Source organism: Strix uralensis, chromosome 4 (genome assembly GCF_047716275.1).
Source record: "Strix uralensis isolate ZFMK-TIS-50842 chromosome 4, bStrUra1, whole genome shotgun sequence".
NCBI lineage: Eukaryota > Metazoa > Chordata > Aves > Strigiformes > Strigidae > Strix > Strix uralensis.
The window spans coordinates 60,753,029-60,773,853 of NC_133975.1; the positions used below are offsets into that span (position 1 = coordinate 60,753,029).

The 20,825-nt window shown below is 43.6% G+C and overlaps 1 protein-coding gene across 2 annotated transcripts; it reads left to right on the forward strand.

Moving 5' to 3' along the window:
* The first annotated feature begins 1,497 nt into the window (after nucleotides 1-1,497).
* LOC141942172 (transmembrane protease serine 11E-like) lies at nucleotides 1,498-20,486 on the forward strand. 2 transcript variants are annotated; one of them, XM_074865115.1, is made up of 12 exons: nucleotides 1,498-1,533; nucleotides 2,454-2,456; nucleotides 2,844-2,942; nucleotides 10,770-10,893; nucleotides 12,031-12,146; nucleotides 12,578-12,645; nucleotides 14,955-15,118; nucleotides 16,047-16,085; nucleotides 17,792-17,972; nucleotides 18,199-18,464; nucleotides 18,796-18,938; nucleotides 19,352-20,486. In XM_074865115.1, the coding sequence occupies exons 1-12, from the start codon at nucleotides 1,498-1,500 to the stop codon at nucleotides 19,511-19,513; spliced, it is 1,401 nt and encodes a 466-aa protein (XP_074721216.1). In that variant the 3' UTR covers nucleotides 19,514-20,486. The 2 variants fall into 2 exon arrangements, with proteins under 2 accessions (XP_074721216.1, XP_074721217.1); XM_074865116.1 differs by lacking the exons at nucleotides 1,498-1,533; nucleotides 2,454-2,456; nucleotides 2,844-2,942 and adding an exon at nucleotides 4,476-4,557.
* The last annotated feature ends 339 nt before the right edge of the window (nucleotides 20,487-20,825 follow it).

The following is a 20,825-nucleotide window of genomic DNA, read 5'->3' on the forward strand; positions in this document are numbered from 1 at the left end:
GATAGGCAGGATGCATTTGCTATGAGAGTAACATGATGTCTTGAAATAGTCTGTCCCAAGAAAACATGCAGTTCTTTAAGGTTCCCCTTTTAGGTTCATTGATTTTTCTACTTTTGTGTGGTTCCTGTCATTGAAATTGCGCGTGGCAGTAGTTGATCTTCTGGCTTTGGGGGGTCTGTAGAAATGCTGAATCTGATACTGATATAGTTCAGGTACATGGCAGAAATATGATAAACCAGTTGTGTGTACTGTCAGGACTGAATTAAGAGTTGCTTTCCATTTTGTGGGTTTCCTAGCTGCCTGTTCCTGAAACAGTTATTCACAGCATCTAGAAATCTAGTATTATCTGAGTAGTCAATGTAAAGATTTCATGTTTTACTTCAGAGTAATTAAAATAATTGGAAATAATAGTTCCCTGGAATTTCCACATTCCATTGCCTTCCAGCCACCATGTTTCCTTTATGCCTGCTGTGTCCATGTCCTTGTTTAAGGTAGGCATTCTGAGTCTGTGCCATCATTATCTTAGAGAATTCTGTGAAACATGGAAATCATTATTTTGATTTTCTGTTGCTGTATCCTGTTCATGAGACATTTTTTTCTACTTTTCTTTACTATTTAACTTATGTCAACTTCTATCCTATGATTTACTTGAGGTTGCAATGTCTACCGTAGGATTTGGAACAGTGCATCCTGTGTGCACCAGCCTGCTTTCTCCTACTTGTTAGCTTGAAATGTCCGTATGATCTTCCGGATGTGAAATGTGGATCCTATTTCCTTCTCGGTTCAGGTGGAAATCTGGTCATCCTTTGCTAGGCTTAATCTGCTCTAGAAGCTTCCACAGTCCGTGATGAACCCAAGCCTCTCTTCCTTACTCCATTGCTTTAGTTGTGCATTGAGACTTTGCCTCCTCACCAGCTGTATTATGATGGGGGTCCTGGTCTTCGGCATCCTACATTCTGCTTCCAGAATCTCTCTTCTTTCTTTTATGTGGTACCCAGGTGGACCAGAACCCCTGCCTCCTTCCCAGCATTTCCCAACTTGACCAGGCTTATTTTAAAGTTTGTCAGTGTAGCACCAGCCAGCACATGAGCACGCTGTCTCTGGAATCAGGAGGCAAACCTGTTAGGTACCTGGCAACTGAACCACTGATGGCTATTGCCTGTCCCTTTTTCTCAGCTGGGGTTTTTGCCCCAGGGAAGTATTGTCAGTGCAAGAAGATACACAGACACCTTGTGCAGAGAGGGGACCACTGACCAGTGTTATTATATACTTAATCAGTTTGGTGCCTTCCTGCCATGAAACTAGGGCTGGAAGAGCTTTTCAGTGCCCTGAAAAGCTGCCTCAGTTTAACATGTTTCTCTAAACAGCAATAGGTTTTTTGCCTGCACATGAGACTGTTCAGAGATTGCCATGAAGTCTCAGTGTCGTGCATTCTTCCACCTATACCACGATCAAGTCACAAGAATCTCTATCTCTGAGGATCATGGGCTGCCTGGAATGAATACATCTTCACACCACCTACACACGGGTCAGGTAATCATATGACACTTAATACTTTACCCTTGGAAATTGTCACCCTCTAGCTAGGCTTCTGACTGCATTTCTCTTGCACGTCTGGACTGACTCAGTAAAAGCATTCCTATATGGGATGGCCATGCAGCTTCCAGTTAAAGTATCGAGAAGCAATTATGTTATGTGCATCATTAGCAACTGTATTCATTGTGTTTCATAACAAATTATTCTGAGACATTGACTGAATCCAAGTTATGAGAAGCTGAGCCTTATCTTTAGCCTATGTTTCATTCTAAAGAAGCTGGCCTTCCCAGAAAGGCAGTCTTCCTGTTACTTGGATGTAGACTTGATACATGGCTGGAGCTCTTCCTTCCATCTTAGAAGATGTATTTGCATCACTGTGTTACTAAGCTGGAGATCCTGAGCTGTGGAGGGGTCACATGAAGGTCATTAAGGTGGAGGAAAAGAGTCCCTAAAGGTTAGAAACTTTATTGCAGCAAAGCAAAGAAAATGTCACACACACCTTGCTGTGATGTTCTGTCTTCTTTCTTTGCCTTCCAAAAAAATCTGTGTGTAAGGCTATATGGACATATATATTTTCTAGTAAGTTTGGTAGAACTGAGAAAACTTAAAAATGTAAAAAGTGTTCCCAAGAAAACCTTGAGAAATGCTACTTTAGGTTAGAGTTTGTGCTTGTGTTAATTGACTTGCCAGTTAACTTGCTGTAACTAGCACAAGTAGAAATGCTTATCTAGACAACCTGCAAATATTTATATCACAAATGTTTATGACCTAGAAGACATTTTCCAGGAAGAAATGTGTGTGTGGCTAGATGGCCACAATTAAAATTAATGTCTAAGGAGTTAAAGAAGAATGACTAACTTCAATGTAGCTGCTGTTAAGGGGGCAAGTTCTTGTCTGGCCAAATGACCAATTTCAAGGAAGTTCAAGGGAGTTAAGAGTCACTTGCCACTGAATCTACATCAGTTTGTCAGCTCCATATCTGGCCTAGGACTGAACGTTGTCGCTTTAGATCATGCAAATTTGCTGCGTTGGTCCTGCCCATAGTTCCTGATTTGTTTTTAATTATACCAAAGAAGGAAATAAACTGCGTCCTTGCAAAATTTTCAGGACTCTTCTGATTTGGGGTGTTGCAGGGTGTAGTTAATACTCTGAAAAGGCTTTGGGATTCCTGGATGAAAGGTGTGATGAAAGAAGTGTATTGTTATTGTTTTAGGGGAGGAATCATGCTACTGGGTAAGCCTCTGTCACTGAGACTTGCTGGACTTGTTCTGACTTGCCTATGACTCCTTTCTTTCCTAATTCGGGAGATAAAGCCTCAAGTCTATGCTGAGATGCTGCACAGTGTGTTGTGGCATTTGGGACAGTGCATCTCGCAGACAGAAGAGCTTCTTGCTGATCTCTCAGTGGTACCCAGAGGTGAGTGTCACAGCTTTCTGACTTGCTCCTTGGTAGTTTGGGCAGCATGGCTATATCATGTGTAGATTTGTAGGGCAGCTTGATCTTTGACCAAGGGTGTGGGGGAGAATGGCAGTAGCTCTGAGCTTGCTTCTGATTTGAGCTGCCTTCCATACATCAGTAATCCTTCTGATATTTCACCTTTCTCCTCACCCAAAATGTATTTGTTTTCCAAGAATTCCCCAGCTCCTACAGCATGGTGACAAATCAAGGTAGTCCCCGAAAGTTGCGGTGGGGGAGCAGGTGAGAGCCACTTCATTACGCCCCGATTCTGATCTGCTGTTTGTGCTAGTGCGGTTAGAACATGTTGCAGTCACTACCGCTGAGCTAATAGCGTGATACAAGAGGGTGAGCGGAGTAAAGTAGGTTAAAGTAACTTCTTGTGCTCTTGTTTATTTTCATGGGCTTTGTATGCAGCCAGTGAAGTGTTAATCTGTGCAGAATCAGCTTGGAAACGCACCAAATCTGGCACCAGACCATTTCACCCACCCTGCCTTGGAATGAAAATCAAACTGAAAACCCACAAAGACTATAACTGCTTGTTTGGTGTCTCACTTCTGAACTAGATTTCAACCAGTCAAAGTGAGACGAAGTGAGGCAGAGCAAGCTATTTTCAAAGGCTGAAAAGCAGAGATCTATTGCTATATTCTGGGACTGCCGAACCAACAGAATAAGATACTTGTCTATGACCAGCGCAGCTGGAAGTGGAAATCTGAGAGGTAGAGATGAGGTACAAGTTGCAGAACCTTATCCTAAACTGATTGCAATCGGTGGCCATGTACCTAATATTTCCTTTACACTGGGATGGCTTCTCACGTGTTCATGCAGATTGTAAAGTCCTTATGTAGTGAGGAGCCCTCCCAGTTCTACTAGAGCTTATTTCAGAACATGGAAGTCTTTGTCAAGATGTTGGCTGTGGCAGTCAACTGTAGAAAGATGTGTTATTGATCAAGGATATTTCAGTTGCTGTCATTACATTATGTCCCACAGACTGTTGTAGTAGTACAGGAGGTTAGTGCTGTCCCAACAATTAAAGAGCTTGTAACCTCCAAAAAGATGTATGCAAAATGGATGAGAGAGTAACAAACCTTTTCTGCTGATTGCAAAGGTGATCAAATAATCGGGGAAGTCTCTATGAGCAGCATTTTGGCATCATGAATATAGTTACTTGTAAGCTCTGAGTTAACATATCCCAAGGACTGAATGCTGCCCTTGAAACTTGATGCAAATGACAAGAAGGGTATTTGGAGCTGTTGTCTTTGCCCAGCTGAAGTGTGCTTCTGGGAAGCAGCAAGACTTTGGTAGAATTGGATGGGTAAGGGGAGGAGCTCAATTAGTAAGTGGCAAATACATTAGTGATGCTTTATCTGACTGCAGAGGGGTGGCATGCAGCACCTACTGTTTTTGTGGGATGTTTGAGGGTGTGGGGAGATCAAGCTGATTCAGAGTGACGCATAGAAGAACACGCATATTTTGTTTCCCTCAGCAGATCCCTTCAACATTTGGAAGTCTTCCATTGTATCAGAATTGCTTTGGGACATATCAAACATTGAGTGATTGAAGCTGGTAGGTAACTGACCTCATCCAAACAAGGGTCTTGCAGTACTTAGGCAGGCACTAGCTGTTTGTTTCAACACCCAAAACGGTAGAAGTTGTCCCATTCTCTTAGAAGTGTGTGTCCCGAGTGTGCCACAAGAGTGGAGGAGAAGCGTTAGGTTGGTGTGATTGCTTGTGGCAAAGGTGGGAGTGGAATTAGCATGTCTTGCTTCGTGGCCCTGTGCTTTTGCTACAGGACTCCTGGACTAAGCCCGTTGCTGCCATTTCCAATCACCCTGCCAAGGTAGATAGCTTCAGGGACCTAGTCTGGATTTTCAAATTGTACTTACCAGGCCAGCAGATTAGTTGATTCAGTTGCCTTGTGAAAGGTCCCATTTCTAGGAAGAGTGATTGTAGGGATGTGCCTGAATCCATCTTCAGATGGAAAAACTGGTCATGACTATGTAGAGAGACCCTCCTCAGCTGATGTGCCCCCCAAGCTCTGCCACTGGCTTTTATGGGAGTATTGGAATATCAGTGAGCAGGGGAATAATAATAAAAAACATAATAAATTTATTATAGGAAGACAGCAGCAGATCAGATAGAAGAGGTTGCATATTTTCTTCTATGCAGAGTGTAGCAAAACGCCTTCAGTTAACAGCTGGTGCCAGAAGACATGGTTTAGATACATCTAAAAGCAAATCTAGGTCGAGGTGCTATGAGGGCTTAGTTTAAGAAGTCACAAAATGTCAATGACAGATCTGTAAAACAGAACAAGGTAGCTGTTCCCTGCTTATCTAGCAGGATAAGGGCCTTTTTTTAGGACACAAATTGTAAGTTACAGTTCCTTTTCCTGTCTTGAACAGACATTTTCTGATCAGTTTTCTAGTATATTTCTTACTGAGGCCTTTGATAATGTGCAGTAGCTCAACAGGAAGAGATGGATAAGCTCAATATAGTGAAGCAAATACTATCAGGCAGAGGTGGAAGCTGAACTTCTGTTGTGAATGAACATAAATAATCTTTTAGGGAGTTCAGTACAAGATGAGAGAGGGAAAGCAGTTTGTCACCTGCGTATTGTCTTTGGCTTTTGGGTAAATGTTCCAAATTACAAGGTAAAGAATTAATTTGGGGTTGATCAGAAATCCAACCTGAAATCCTATCTGCTTTTTCCTTGGTTTCACAAGGAAGACCAGACAATTTTAGCTCCATAAAATTTCAGTACAACTCTTCTTCTTAATGTGCCAATAACTATTAATGTAGCTTTATTTCTTGATGTATTTTACTTATTTAAATATCCTTTATCAAGGCTTGATTTAATATTCCTCTCTCTTTACTGTGTTTAAAATGGCTTAATTCTATACAAACATAGCTATTTTCAAAATAGTTCATTCAGATGAATTTTTTCAGTGATCAAAACACATTCTTTGGCTTAGAGCCAAGGTGTGTAAACTAGGAGACTTAACAGTTTGCATTTCAAGATGCAAATGAACTGTGATACGAACTTGTCAGATGCTGCTCTCTCCATGGATTGTCTTGGGCTCCTTGGGAATGAAGCATGTTTTAATTGAGAACAGGGATTGCTGGAGGAGGTCTAATGTTCATCCATAGTATTGCCAAGATAAGAAGTTTTGTACTGAACTGAAAGATCTGGGGTTTGAAACTTCTTGCTAATTCAGTGCAGACTGAAAGCTGCCAGACGTAAGCCGTGAGGAGGTGGTTTTTCAGAGCAGAGAGGACTCAGCCTTCAAGGTCTCCTGGTGGAGTCTGGCTTCTGATCTCTTTTTAAGGTTTGCTCTTGAGGAATGGAAGTTATCCTCATCCATGCTGGACAGTGAATGCATTGGTGTTGCCTGAATTCCCCTGTCTGCCCCCCTGAGTGTTAATTTACAGTTTACTGGACTTTGGGCAGTAAAAAAATCAAAGCATGTGATATAAGGAAGCAAGAAATGTAAAGCTGTACAAAACACCCAACTCTGGAAGGCATCAGCTCAGACAGCTGTGGTATTGGGGGTCTTCTGAGGAGAATACCGATCTATTTAAGCAGTGCCTCTTCGCCACAAGAAGAAAGAAACGATGCATCTATGGATGAAGGCAGTATCACCTCTGCCTCTGCATTCCTCGGCACCGCAGAGGATCAGTGTTTCTCTGGCCAGTGTGTGTTGCTTTGGGGAACAGTTTTCTTGGTTACTGGAGTGCAGAGAAGACTGTACAGAAGTCTGATTCCTAAACTGGGGGATCCACCTGCCACTGAACTAGTTAATTACAGAGATGTATGTCCCAGGCACAGGAGTCCCTGTCAGGTGGTTGTTCTGGTAGAGCATGACAATCTATGGCATAATAGCGAAAAGGCTGGGGGGGCGAAGGAGCTAGTCAGAGGTGTAATGTGTGTGATTAATGACTGAATGCATTGAGTGGACATAATCTGAACAATAACTTTCACTGAACATTCTAGTAGGTCTCAGCAGAGGCAGGGTCGAAACCAGACCTAGCTGTGAGTGTTTTGTTTTGTGAATACAGACCCTGGCATGACAGTGTCAAAGGCTAGAACTCCTGGGCACTGAGAAATATATGCTGCTCTAATACAAGCAATACACATTTGGTCTTGCCTGCACTCGAGCTGTTCTTCAGAGAGTAAAGGATAACTCATTTTGGACCAAACAAGACCATCTGTTCCCAGCATTCATGCTGATTCCTGAAATGGGTGGTAAAAGATTAGGTATTTCATAAAAAGCTAAAAACAGGAGAGGTTTTCTTTCCCAAGCCTTCTGCATAACTGGCAACTAGCATGTCTGCTGATAAAATAGACAAAAACAAAGAAAAAAAGGGTGTTGCTCAGCTGGGTCCTGCACTCAGGCATTGTAGTTGAAGGACACATACTGGCAGTTGTACACTGCAGCAAGCGATGAGACTTGGTGCTTTCATTGCACAAGAGAATTTTCCTGTTCTGGTACTTAGCAGGATGGAAGTCAAGAGCATCCTGTTAAAGGAGGAAACTGGTTTGGGTTTGAAGAAGTATTTCCACTATATTTTGTATCTCTTATGTACAAATTAATTACCTATATTAATGTAGAAATATATGGAAGTGCTTCCTTTAAACTGTTTTCTTAAAAAAATTTAAAGTGAAATCAATATCAGAAGTGGAGAAGGTTTTTATTCCTCATCTGCCATGTTTCCATTGCTCCCAGCACTGCAGCAGTTCCTAAGGTATCTGTTTCCCCTTCCACATCTGTGTGACCTGTGGAGAGCAAGCAGCTCTGAAATGCTGGAGGAGAAGGGGGTTTGTGCTGCCAGTGTTTGTCGATGTAGCTGGTATTTGCACAAAAAGGAAACAAAGGAGACACATTTAAATGGAGGACAGTGCTGCCTGTCAGAGCACGAGTCCCACAGGCAGCAAGGTGCTTGTTTCTCAAGTGTGAGTCTTAAGCTTTTGTAGCTTAAGCATAAGGCCATGTCTTGAGGAAATCTGTCTGTATACGGTTCAAGAAAGCCGGCGGTTATGAAACAAGTACTGTTGCCTCAATATCTGCGGAGTCAGCCATATGCCATCAGGGCTTTGCTGCATGTTCTCTGTGTCAAGAGCAAGGCAGGGATGTTGCTGTGATTGCTGTTGAAGCGGAAGTCCACTGGGGTGGGGACACCTGAAGCACAGGGAACCAGTCTGATCAAGACTACTGGCGGGGGCTCAGGCTGGAGAGCAAAAGCTCTCCAGTGAGGAGAGCAAAGACAGATGCTAAAGCAGAATCTTTAAAACATGAGAGGTGGCTAGCTAAGGAGAGGCAGAGGCACGCTGCAGTAGTGGGCTGTTCAGGTTAGCCAAGGGGCTTGCCCTCAAGGGCAGTAATTGGCTGCCCACGAGGTATGTGGCGATTCCCTGAGCTGGGACTGTGAAAGACTGAGCTGTGAGATGAGGATGGTAGTGCTCCGTGAGAGGCTGCAGCTTGTTAAAGAAATGGAGGTAGGACGGTCCCACTGGTCTTAAGTTTTTATCCAAATCTCTTCATCTGTTAAACGCTCAGGAGTAATGGATAGTGTATAACAGTGAAGGTCTAGATGGTGAGAAGTCAAGGCCTCTGTGGAACTGGTTGAGCTCTAGTGTGTGTATATTATGTGCTTACTTTGGAAACTGCAAATTGCAGTAAGTAATCTTGGCCAGCCTGGGCTTTCAGACTCCTATCGACTGCCCTGCAGTCTGTTTTGCAGAGCCCTGCCATCAGGGAACTGAGTCAGTCTAGTGGAGAGACAGCTAGATTTGGGGAAAACTTGTGCTCTGCATTGCCAGAACATAACTTTGCTCCACTAAAGCAGGCACAACAGAAGGAGAGGTACTAGGCTTCTCCAGGAGCATGTGACTCTGAAGCAGAGGCTTGATTCTGGTGATGTGTCCTGTGTATTTTGGTAACACTGAGCTGCTGCTTGTGACCACCTGCAGTTGTGGTGCTGGCTGAAGCTACCCTGTTTAACTTTTTCTTTTCACAATGCCACCTGTTTGAGTGGGTAAAAACTTGTCTGCTTTACTTCTTAAGCAATGAACTGGGATACCTGCCAGCACTCTCACTAGCAAAAATCAAACTTTTATGTGATGAGGTTAAACTGAGTTGCTTCCAACTTCCCTGTCACTTGCTGAGCACACCCTGTGTGCAGACCTCTCAGCTGCTTCCTCTGTGGCTCTATCCTTTTTTCCTTCTTTCCCCCCTGCCCTGGTTTGCCTTGCTTACCATGTCTTGTAGCTTTGCTCAATTTTCTTGCCCTTAGGGCAGAGTGTATAACTCCATTCTGCTCTCCCACCACTTCACTGTCTTTTGCTGTCTTGGATTTGTGCATCATACCCTCGCCTTCACTGTTCATCTGCCCCCTCAGCTCATTTCCTGAGATGGAGCCTCTGCTGGTATCCTGCTCTGCTTTCACCAATTTCTTCGTCACCTTGTAGTTCCTCTTTTTCACTTTGTAGAAAACCTGCAAGGACTTACTCTCCCTGCCTGCCTTTCTGCATCTTCCTGCCCCTATTTTCTTGGATGTTGCTCAGAAATGACTGTGCCATAGGCCTGAAAAGGGGAAAACAGCATTTAGTATGTCTGGTCCACAGCAATACAAACTTGGATCAGTGGGTGTAAAACAGCATGGTGACTAGCCAGCTGAGTCCCTCCTCCCCAGAGCTGGCCGCTGCCATTTGTCACTCCAGGAACCTTTGAGAGATGATTCCATCTGATTTTCTGATACCCTGTACTAATGCCGACCATGATGTAGAGACTCAGTGCATGGCATGAAAACAATTACTACACAGTCTGCTGTGGAATTACTGTGGATCTGATATAATTGTGCTTCAGGCTTTGCATCATCCTACTCAAAGCTACTGAGGACATGCGCAAAAATGCAGTTTTCCTAGTGTTCTCTTGCTTAATGCTGCACAGGAGGACATAAGTATAGGAGAAAGGCTTATGTGCCTTCGTCCATATGTGAGTCAAGTTCCCAACCCTTTTACAGGTCTGCTGTTGGCTTTCAGCAGGTCACTAAGTCTGGGTCTTGTTGTTATATCACGTTTACGCATGAGTAGCTATTTCTCTTCCCTCTGACAGACTGTCTGGCAGGAGACAGGATGTGGTCTCTTACAACATGTGTGGTTTTGGTGCAATAAAACCCAAACCCTGTGGGGGATCAATAAATGTTACTATTCATACCAACTAAAAATAACTCAAAGCTCTATGTTATATGGTGTCTCTGGTAGCCTAGAGTGTCCCTGCTGCAGAAGTTGTTTCATCAGTCATGAATTTATTACATTTATGTTCAGTTTAAGCACCTGTGTGCACTTGAAATCTGTGTAATATTTCTTAATGGGAAATTGTCTCTACTAGCAAAACCTGCACAATTCTAGGCTTTTCTCAGGGGTGCGTGTGAAGCAACAGAGGCACATTAGAACATAGGAAATTCTAACTAAATACAAAAAAAAAAAAAAAGCTTTTGCCATGAAGGTGGTCGAAGACTGGATCAGGACTCCTGAGAGTCTGGAGAATCTCTGTCCTTGGAGGTACTAAAAACCTGACTAGACAAAGCCTGGAGTAACCTGCTGCAGTGGGACCTGGTTTAAGCAGAAGGTCAGACCTGAAGGGTCCAGAGGTCCTTCCCTACCTCATTCTTTGACATTTCTTAGCTGAGCTAAGCTGTGACAGATATGGTTTGGCTCAGGATGTGCTATTGTCTTTGTAATAGAGTTCAATTTCTCTATGTTGTTTTCTTCAATACAGATTGTGATCCAGATGGACAGAGCAACGAAGAGCATAGAGCCATGGAAGATAGCAGTCATCGTTGTGTCACTGATAGTGGGCTTAGCCCTCATCATTGGCTTGATTACATTCTTTTTGTGCCATGGTAAGTGCGCCACTGTTTTTGTTGTCACAAGTCTTCAGGAATCTGTTGTGTTTCACTTGCTACTGTGGTCTTGCCTGATGATTTAGGTATAAAATTCAACCCTGGTATAGAATCCACATGAGCAAACTGATCTGAACTGATTAGAAAACCTGCAAGAATACTTAAAATATAATTTACTTGAAGCATGGATTTAAGTTTTGTCCCTCTTTCTGTTTCTTGTCTTGCTCTGGTGTCTCCACTGGTAACTGTGGTTAACCAAAGGCTAGCAGTCTTCTCTGTAAGCCAGGAGTGTGTCTAGTACTCAGGCTATGAAGAGTAAGCTTGGTCTTGGACAGGTTTTTTTTCAGAAACTGAAGCTGGCACTTCTAGCTGAGGATATTCCAGAAAGAGAGAGGTTTAGGCTTTTTGGAGCCCAGGAGTTAGTCCTGGTTGCCAAGGGCCCAGTTTCAGTAGCAGATGAATGAAGTCAAGCCATTCCATTCCCAGTCTCTGAGATACCAGCATGAGGGGTTTTGAAATGCCTTCCTGCTGGGATGGAACCAGTCATGTTGCTGTCTTGGCTTACTGAGAGTCAGCAAGGCCATGGCTTGAATTAGGACACTAGGCAGAGCAGTGGCAGAGCTACAGCTTAGCTTTGCTTTTTGCTAACTGCATTATGGGGCCACTCTCTGCCATTCACCCGAGAGCCAGATTTTAAATTTAACCTGACTTCTTAATGGATGCAAACAGCTCTGGGCCACCTGCCTCTCGGAGGGGCAGGGACATGTCAGAGTGCAGCTAAGGAGGAGTGAGTGCATCTACTGAGTCAGAAGGGACATATGTAGGCTGGTGTGTTTCGTGCTGTGCTCACCTCAGACTGATGAGAAGATGGTCCCCAGAGAAATGTTATAGTGCGTATAATTTAGAGCTACTTGGGATAGTTCTCAAAGTAGAAAAGACCCCCTAGCTGGTCCATGGAGCAACAAGATGATCCAGAGCCCCCTTTACTCAAAGTGCTGCTAAAGCTGTAATTTCACAGCTGATGGGGTCACAGCCAGAGCCTGGGAGCCTTACTTGTGCCACGCTCTGTGAAGTGCTGTGCATGTCTGAATTGTACTGAAGGAAGTCAACCACCTCTCCTTTTCTTCTCCTCTGTAGATCAGGACCGATATTACAATGCATCTTTCCTAATCACCAATGTCGACTATGACCCTCAGTATGAAAGGCAAACCACAGAAGAGTTCAGGCACCTGAGCCAAGAGATTGAAACCATGGTAAGCTAAGATGTTTCGCTCTTTCTGCCTGACCTATGGTGAAGAGTCCTGCGACTGTGTGACTGGAAATACAAGAGTCAGAGGTGATTGTGCCTCATCCTTATGTGGCTGGCCTTACCTTTCAAACCTTGCTGTAGTGGGTTAAAGATGAATCACTGACTGTGTGCAAGCAGATGGTAGGCACAAGTGCTGTCTGTCCCAGCAGCCCTGTGGTGAAACAGGCACCCACTGAGCAGAAGGGACAGCAAAACTGGCCAACTCAGCTGTTTATTTTGGTTCTGCATCCTCTGACGGAAATTTAGCGGTAGCTTTGGTGTAGAGGTGGAGATCTGAAGGCTTTTTCTTGTGTTTTGGAGGCTCATGAGAGTGTTATATCTTGAGAGCATGTACATATTACATGTGTATTTTAACACACTCTCTTCCTTTAACAGATATCTGAAGTATTCAAGGGGTCCTTTCTAAGTAAAAGGTACATCAGGTCCCATGTTGTCAGTCTAAGGTAAGTAATGTGAAGGTCAGGAATAAGCAGGGATGTGATAAATATCCTTTCTTTCTACCCCTTGACCATATGTTGGCCTGGTTGTTTATGCTTGGATTACACCAGCAGGATGACTAAATCTAGGCTAGTTGTCACTCTCCTTCGGTGCTCACAACACTGAGGGCTCAGTTAGGTCAGCAAGGAAGAGAAATTTGGCCTTCTGCAGATTGATTGCCTGAACACCAGTTGTTTGTGGCTGTGATGCAGTCACTGAATTACTAGGTGATCCCAGTCTTCACTACTAGTTAAGGGCTTGAGAGATGCAGACTCAGCTCATTATTCCACTTAATGCTTCCTGTGAAAGCTCAGGCTGGTGTTTGCCCCTCTTCATGGTGTACAGCAGGAGGTGACTATTCTCTTCCCTCTCGAAAAGGTCTGAAGGAGTAAATGATTCCGCTGTGAGATACCTGGATATAGAGTTGAGGGAAGGAGGCAAGTGGGAAATGCAGGTATAAAGGTCCTGTGTGAAAGCTTTTAAGTCTGTCTTTTCTCTGCAGTAATTATGTATCACTCAGCGATAAGATCCATCACTTCCTTCTCCTTCACATGATTTTGGTTTGAAGTTGTATTTCTATAAGGCTCAATTCTGCTGTGGAATATTTTTCCCTAGACAACAAAGAATGCTAGACTTCCCACAAATGTCCTCCACAGCACTTCTGACTTTCTTGCCTTTACCTGTCTCTAGATGGAATGAGTAATTTCCGTAAACCAGTGGTTCTCAACCTGTGGTCTGTGGACCCCTGGGGGCTGCAATGGGTCTATGAAGGCTTAAATCAGGGGTGGGGAACATCCAGCCTGGAAACATTTGGTCTGGCCCACGGCAAGCACTGCGCCTCCTTTTCCCACAGCCCCCTCCCCTCAATGCTCCTCTCATACTCAAGCCCCGACCCCTGCCTGCCCTGACACGCTAGTATATTCAGTGCTGGTGTGGCTGCTGGGACCCACTTTAACTAGGCAGTTTTTCTCTTAAAGACATTTTCTTAACCCAGCGGCCCTCTTTAGGGCCCCAACGGGGATGAGGTCTCTTCCTCCAAGTGGTGGCCCTGGACCCGTAAACAAAAATATATGGTGACTGAACACAGACAAACAAGGGGGGAGGTGAGAAGAATTGTCAAAACTTTTCATCAAATTTTAATGTCAAAATTGGAATAAAATTTGGAATTAGCACATTAAAATACCATAAAATGGGCCATTTGAGCAAGAAGAGTATTGACGCTATTTTAAATTCATATGGAATCATTGCAATAAAGATATTATAATAGGAGTGTGTGCATTAACAAATTACTTATTTCCCCTTCTCTCCAAATTTGAAGACCCTTAATGAGAAAATTGAACTAAATATTTGATGCAGTCTAGTGCTTTAAATCTTGAATTGAGTCTTGGTGGTCCATGGCCACAAAAGGTATTTAAAGGGGGTCCGTGGTGAAGGAAAGGTTGAGAACCCCTGCCTTAAACTGTTCTACATTGTTTTCTGCTCTTGGTTTCTTCCACAAGCCTCCCATACTGCATATCAACTGAAATCACAGAACTTGGGAGCTAGACTTAAATCTCTTTACACCTTTTAGGTCGACCAAACAGTGTATCACTTCCAAATGTGTTTTCACTACAGATACCTTCTTGTGCAACTAGGCACTGGGCAGCTGCATCTCTGCTGTCTTTCCCTCTAGTCTTCAGCTGGTTTTCCTTTAGACTGTTAGTCTAAAGTATTGGGCCCAATATTTTATGCTGACAGTAAGTGATCATGCCTTGCTCTGGTAACTTGAACAATATAATGAGTGTTTTGTCTCTAGATACAGTGGAGCTAACTGGCCAATAAATGGAGAAGTGACTTAAATGGAAAGAAATGCCAAAAGACCTTTTTAACTTCTGCAGCTCTAAACTGGGTCTTTTCAATAGCTGTTAGGAATAGCCTATTTGGATATCTGTTGAAGGGTTCTAACTTGCTGTATTGTTCCTATTGCCATCTGTGTCCTGCTGACTGTGAGCTGTGTGGAGGCCAAAGGGAGTGATCCCTCATCTCCTCAGCTGTACCCCTTATAACAGTTCCCAGAAAATTCACTCTGATCATTGTCATAGTGAGAACCAAGCCTTTTCCTGCCTGCTGAGATGTCATCATCTTCCTTTACTTGTGCACAGCTACACTATTTGTTCTGTACATCTGTGCAGACCCGACCTGTTCTCATATAAAGAAGGCAGACAGGGCAAAGCGAGATGAAGAGGATTAGTGGGCAAAGAGAGAATGACACCACTTTGTTTTTGTTGGTTTGCAGCCCAGATCCTGGTGGAGTGCTTGCATCTGTTGTTCTGGTATTTAAATTTGCCACAGCTGACAGTAAGGCAACAAGCTGGGACCACGTCAACCGTGTATTACGCAGAAGGCTGAAAACAAGCTCCACGTTCTTGAATGTTGACCAGTCTACCCTTAGACTCACAGGCAAGTGTCTGTTTTGAGTACTTAGTGTTTATGTTTTTAGTGTGGAATTTTTTCCTCATACTTTGCTGTTCTTAGTGTCATGGGTTTCACTTTAGTATGCAAATATGTGCTGTTCTTGTTTTCTTCTTTTGCCTTCTCAAAATTGTGTGTTACGGCTGACAGCCTGGGAACTTGGAAGAAGTAGCATGCAAAGAACGAAAGCATACTGGCACCGATTTATGAGCGTGAGCTCTTCTCTGTGCATCAGAGGCTCTCTCTGTGTGACTTAGCTCTGTTGAATGGGATAGTGTCCCCCCAATTCATTAAAACAAGGCCCAACTTTGTGACCATGGTTTCACAGATTACTTTAAGGGGCACTGAATTGGACAAGAACCTGTAGTGCTATTAAAATGCAAGGCTGAGATGGTTTCCTTCTTTACCCCCTGCCATTTTCTTTGCTTATTTGACAGATTGCTGTAGCAAGTGTTCATAACAAACCCCCGAGGTTCCCTGGGCAGCAATCCTCTGCCGTGAATCTGTCACTGGTTACCATCAGAATCTGGCAGAGGGGTTTTTGTAGGAAAGAAATCGGGAATGTTACAGTTTAGCTCCAGTCAATCTTGGCACTGAGGATTTGTGAACACTGTTTTGACCACCTTGCCATACTGAACCTGAACAAATTCACGTGGGCATTTATATTGTGCAATGCTGCTTTTGTTAGCTTTGAGCTACGGCAAGGAAGACATATCCTTTGGCCTTATACTTTCAGTGATGAACAGAGGCTTAATTGAACTTCCCCAACAGAGAAAATTACTCCCTTCACCATACTGTCGCTCCATGCAGCAATGCAAACATTTAATTTGTGTTTACTGGGTCCAGGGAGGGAGTCTGTGTTAGATCACATAGCAGTACGAGATATACTCACTGTGATGTTTGCTTTTTGTTTCAGAGTTGAATAAGGAAAAGGGAGACAACCTTTTAAACAACTGTAAGTACAAACGCTTTATAGAAAAGGTCCAGGGACATGGTGCTATAGGTTCTGCGTTTGCAAGATTCTTATGCTTTTGAGATGCAAGTTGAAAAAAATAACTTGTTAAAGATACTAGAGCAGTAAACAGGGAAGACTTCAGCTCATTTTCTTGCAGTCAGGCTGGCTCTGTAGTGTTTGCAGAATCAAGCATTCTGACTTGGTGGTGGGAAGCACTTGCTTTAATGTTGGTTATGGGAAGTAGGGGCATGTAGATGAGTTGCAGTTAGTGAGCTTTGCACAAGGACTGCAGTCGCTGTGGGCCAAGATTCTTGCTGGAATCCTTCTAAAAACATTTTTCTTCCTTCCCCCTCTCTGCAGAAAAGTTTGGCAATAAATGTATGTCAGATTTGAGCTAAACCTTGCAATATACAGGGAAAGGCCAGAGTGTGGGAGAGGAGCTGTCCACAGTGACAGCACGGCAGTGGCACAGCCCTGGAGGGGCAGGTTCTCAGTGCTCCTGTTCTGTGCTCTCCCATGAGATCTTATAGCTCCCCTGGAAACAGAGAGACAGCATAAGTCCCTTCCCAGGGGACATCAGTCCCCTGCATGGTCTCAGAGCCTGTGCACATTAGCTTTCCATCTTTAAATGGGCTCTGAGAATTAACTGGTTTGGATCTAACTTTTTTCAGCTGAGTAATATGCGACTGTGCTGTTGGCACAATAGCTACATGTAAACTGTTGGAGGAAGAAGACGCTTCTGTTGCTGTTGTCAAGGCTGACCTGGAGGTGACCTGACAAAATCCATTCTTTGTTTGCTTAGTTTGTGGATGGGTTTTTTGTTTGGTTTTGTTCTTTCTTGCAATCTAGTCTTCAGCAATTTTGTGACTCTTAAAGCTGTACTATGTTGGTATTGCCTTTGCTATACAGGTGGGATGTTACAAATAATGGGAAGATTGCCTCCACTGAGTTCACAAGTGATGTGCAGTGTCTGTTTCGTGCATATTTTGGCAGTGATGTGTGTATTAAAGTTTAGAGCTGCCCTGGTGTGGTTGCTGTTTATGTGGGGGTTCCTCAGTATTTTCATACTCTATTTTTAAGATGTCTTTTTTTAAAAAACAAAACCAAACTAAGGATGCTCTTTTTTTTTTTTTTTTTTTCCACACAGTACCAAGAGAGGTTTAGTCTTTAGCTGAAACTTGCATGTCATTATTATGAAAGCTGTATGAATCTAAATGCTTAGGTTAATTATCAGTGCATGTCTTTGTGCCTAGTAATCTGTGTAGGTACCTGTATGCACAGACACACTGATGACTACATATGTTACCTGTCCCTCTGTACAGCTCTGGTTAAATATCAAACAAAGCAAGGTTTGTAGAGGCAATATTTTTAAACTAGGTAAACAGTTACAACTGGGGAAAATAAACTCTGTCTCAGACATACAGCCTTCAGTTCCCATGGGAGAACGTATGGGCTTGTGTGCCTGAAAACTGGCTTAATGAAAAGTAGTGACTCTTCTATCAAACTTGTTTACCCTACATCTATTCTGAGATGCTTGTGACCACAACACTTGGTTTCCCTGCTATTGAAGGCACTGCTTTAGGTGAAGGCTGTCTCTTGACACCCCTGCCCTGTTACGCCTGTGCCTGCAGCCATGAGGGCCCTTCCCAAAGAAACACCCTGATTTCCCCCGATCAGCTAAAGCAGAGCTGCCTTTTCTTTGACAGGCTGTGGAATACGAAGACAGGCATTCTCCTTCACAGGCGTGGAGAGAATACTTGGTGGGCAGCGTGCGCAGGATGGGGAATGGCCGTGGCAAGCTAGTATTCAGCTTGATGGGACCCATCGCTGTGGTGCATCAGTGATCAGTAATACGTGGCTAGTGACTGCAGCCCACTGCTTTAGAGGGTAAGTCATCAGCACCTTTCTGATCCCACCGGCCTTAGGATTCTCGGGTGCTCTGACCTTTGATGGCCCACTACCATCTGTATCTGCTGAAAGATAATGAAATTTGGGTCTTCTCTGTCCCTTAAGCAAACTTGGCCGCATTGCATTTTGATGCTTAAATGGAGAGCTAAGCTCCTTTGGGGATCTTGTTTTATATGGCTGTGACGTAACCTCAAATATCTTACAGAGTAAGAGATCCTCGAAGGTGGACTGCCAGCTTTGGAATTCTGCTGAGACCTCCAAAACATAAAAAATTTGTCCGAAGAATTATCATTCATGAAAGATACAGTGACTTTGTCCTTGATCATGAATATGATGTGGCTGTTGTGGAACTTGCCTCTCCTATTGAGTTCACAAGTGATGTGCACAGTGTCTGCCTTCCTGAAGCGTCTCACGTTTTCCCAGAGAACACTTCCTGTTTTGTTACAGGTTGGGGAGCTTTGGAGAATGATGGTGAGTGTCTCTTGCCTTCCTGTGCCCTGTCAAACACGTATCTGAGAAGATTGCAGTTGAATTCAACACTGAAACATGTACAAAAAACCTTTTGTCCATGATGCTAAAGAGCATCTGGTGAGGTTGAAAGATGGAGAAGGGTTATGTTTGGCAACAAGTGAAGGACTTCAGCAGGGCGAAAACTTTCTTCTTCCTGAGACATTGTCTGGGAAGCTCCCTTCATTGCCTGTAATGGCAGAAAAAACTGTAGGAAAATCTGGCTACTGCTAAGTCTTCAGTATTTTAGGTTGCATACCCTGTCTGCAAATGCTAATGCCACTTCTCCTTCTAGGCTATAGTGTTAATCAGCTTCGACAAGCGGAAGTGAAAATTATAAGTACTGCGACTTGTAATAGAAGACAAGTATACGGTGGGGCGATAACACCTGGAATGTTGTGTGCTGGATACTTGGAGGGTCAAGTGGATGCCTGCCAGGTAAGTCTTTTTATAGGTAATAGTAAAAAGGAAATAGGTGGGGTGGGAGGTGATGGTTCCTAGAAATAAAACATACGTTGGGGAATCTTGACTAAATTTATGGGGTTCATTATCTTGACAGATGTAAATTAAGATCTTCATGGCTCATGGGCTGAAGTCTGTACTTAGGTGCCTTGGGGTTTATATATAATGCACATGTGCGAGAATACAGATGTGAGGGTGTGGAGTGGGAGAGACTGAATTAGACAGGCTGTCAATCTCTGTTTTGTCACTCAACCATATGGAGGTTGAATTATAGATGTGGTCTAGAGACAAATATCTGTCAGTTGTAACAGAACAATTTGAGGCTTGCTGCATTAGTGATGTGAACACTGTTTACTTTGTTCCTGCCTGTTGACATTTTTTTTCTTCAGGGTGACTCTGGTGGGCCACTGGTACATGCAAACTCCAGAGGAATCTGGTATCTTGTGGGAATAGTGAGCTGGGGAGATGACTGTGGCAAGCCAAATAAACCAGGAGTGTACACGCGAGTGACTTACTATCGAAACTGGATCAACTCCAAAACTGGCATCTGAAACCTGCAGCGGGTTAAGTTTTATGGGCTGTGTACAGCTATTCCTCTGACACATTCTGCTCTGTGGTTACCCTCTAAACAGCTGCTGGCTTAGCTTGTGGTCAAGTATCAAGTGCCAGCAAGCTCGGAGTAGTCTAGGACTTGAAATTGGTTTGGCCTACAGCCGGACAGGAACAGACTTGATCCACGTGACAGCTGTTTGTTCCGGAAGTACTCTGTCAAAGGACAACTGCCTATGCAATATACTGACCCTTTTTTCTCTGTGGCCAAATGGCTTGGCCCCTACTTTTATACTCAGGCAAAGCATTTCAGACCAAACAATCACTTACCAGCATCCAAGACAAGTTATAACTAAAATGTGGCTTACCCATTTGCTGTGTGCTCCCAAGGCCCCATCTATCTGTAGGCAAGCTACAATCCAGCCCCTGACTGGAAGGTTGTTGCACTTTTGAATTCTTGAGCTTTTTCCTGCATCATTCCAGGAAGTGTACTCTTAACAAAGAACAAAAGATGGCTTAGAGATGTCCTGGTGCCTAATACCATGTCAGACTGTTACTTGGGTGAATAGAAAATATTTCCTTGCTGAGTTGTCCTGAAAAAGGAATCAGTGGAAAATGCCAGCTTCTGTCCACCATCTTTGAACAAGTTTATGTACGCCCACTCATCGCTTCATATGAACAGCCCCTACCACAGTGTTTGCTGTGGGAATGACTGCTGGACTTGAGACCAAAAAAACCCCACTTATATTCATACCAGTTTGTTGTCATATCAGAGCATTTGGCTGAATTAATTCCATTTTTAACTTTCCAGATTGTATTGTTCTGAGTAAGTCCTTGGCTTTTTGTGCAGGATGGAGGATTGTAACAATCTTAATGTGACCACTGCTAAAAAAGAACCCCTCTCAAACTCCTTATTCTTGTCAATGCTGTTCTCAAGTCTTCATTATAATTTAATAAAAAAAAAGGCTTTTGTGATACGGTGGAAATACCTGTCTCCTTCAGAGCAGGGCAGAACTTCTGACTGACCCAGTAATCTTCTGTAAAGATATCTCTCTTTCTCTCTTCTGTCAGGAAGTAAGAATTCCCTGTGTCTCATTGCCAGACTGCAGCTAACTCCTTTGATCTCAGCCACACAAACTTCATGTTCTTTCTGACCTCATATTTTCAGGAGCCCAAGTTTCAGTCTGCCGGGTAGATCTCAAACACTTTCCACACTCCAGCAGCAGAACATGCTTATTCCTGGTGAGGATGCTTTCCTTGGTGTGTCTGCAAACCTTCTAACACTTTTATGTGGATGCTGATCCTGACAACAGC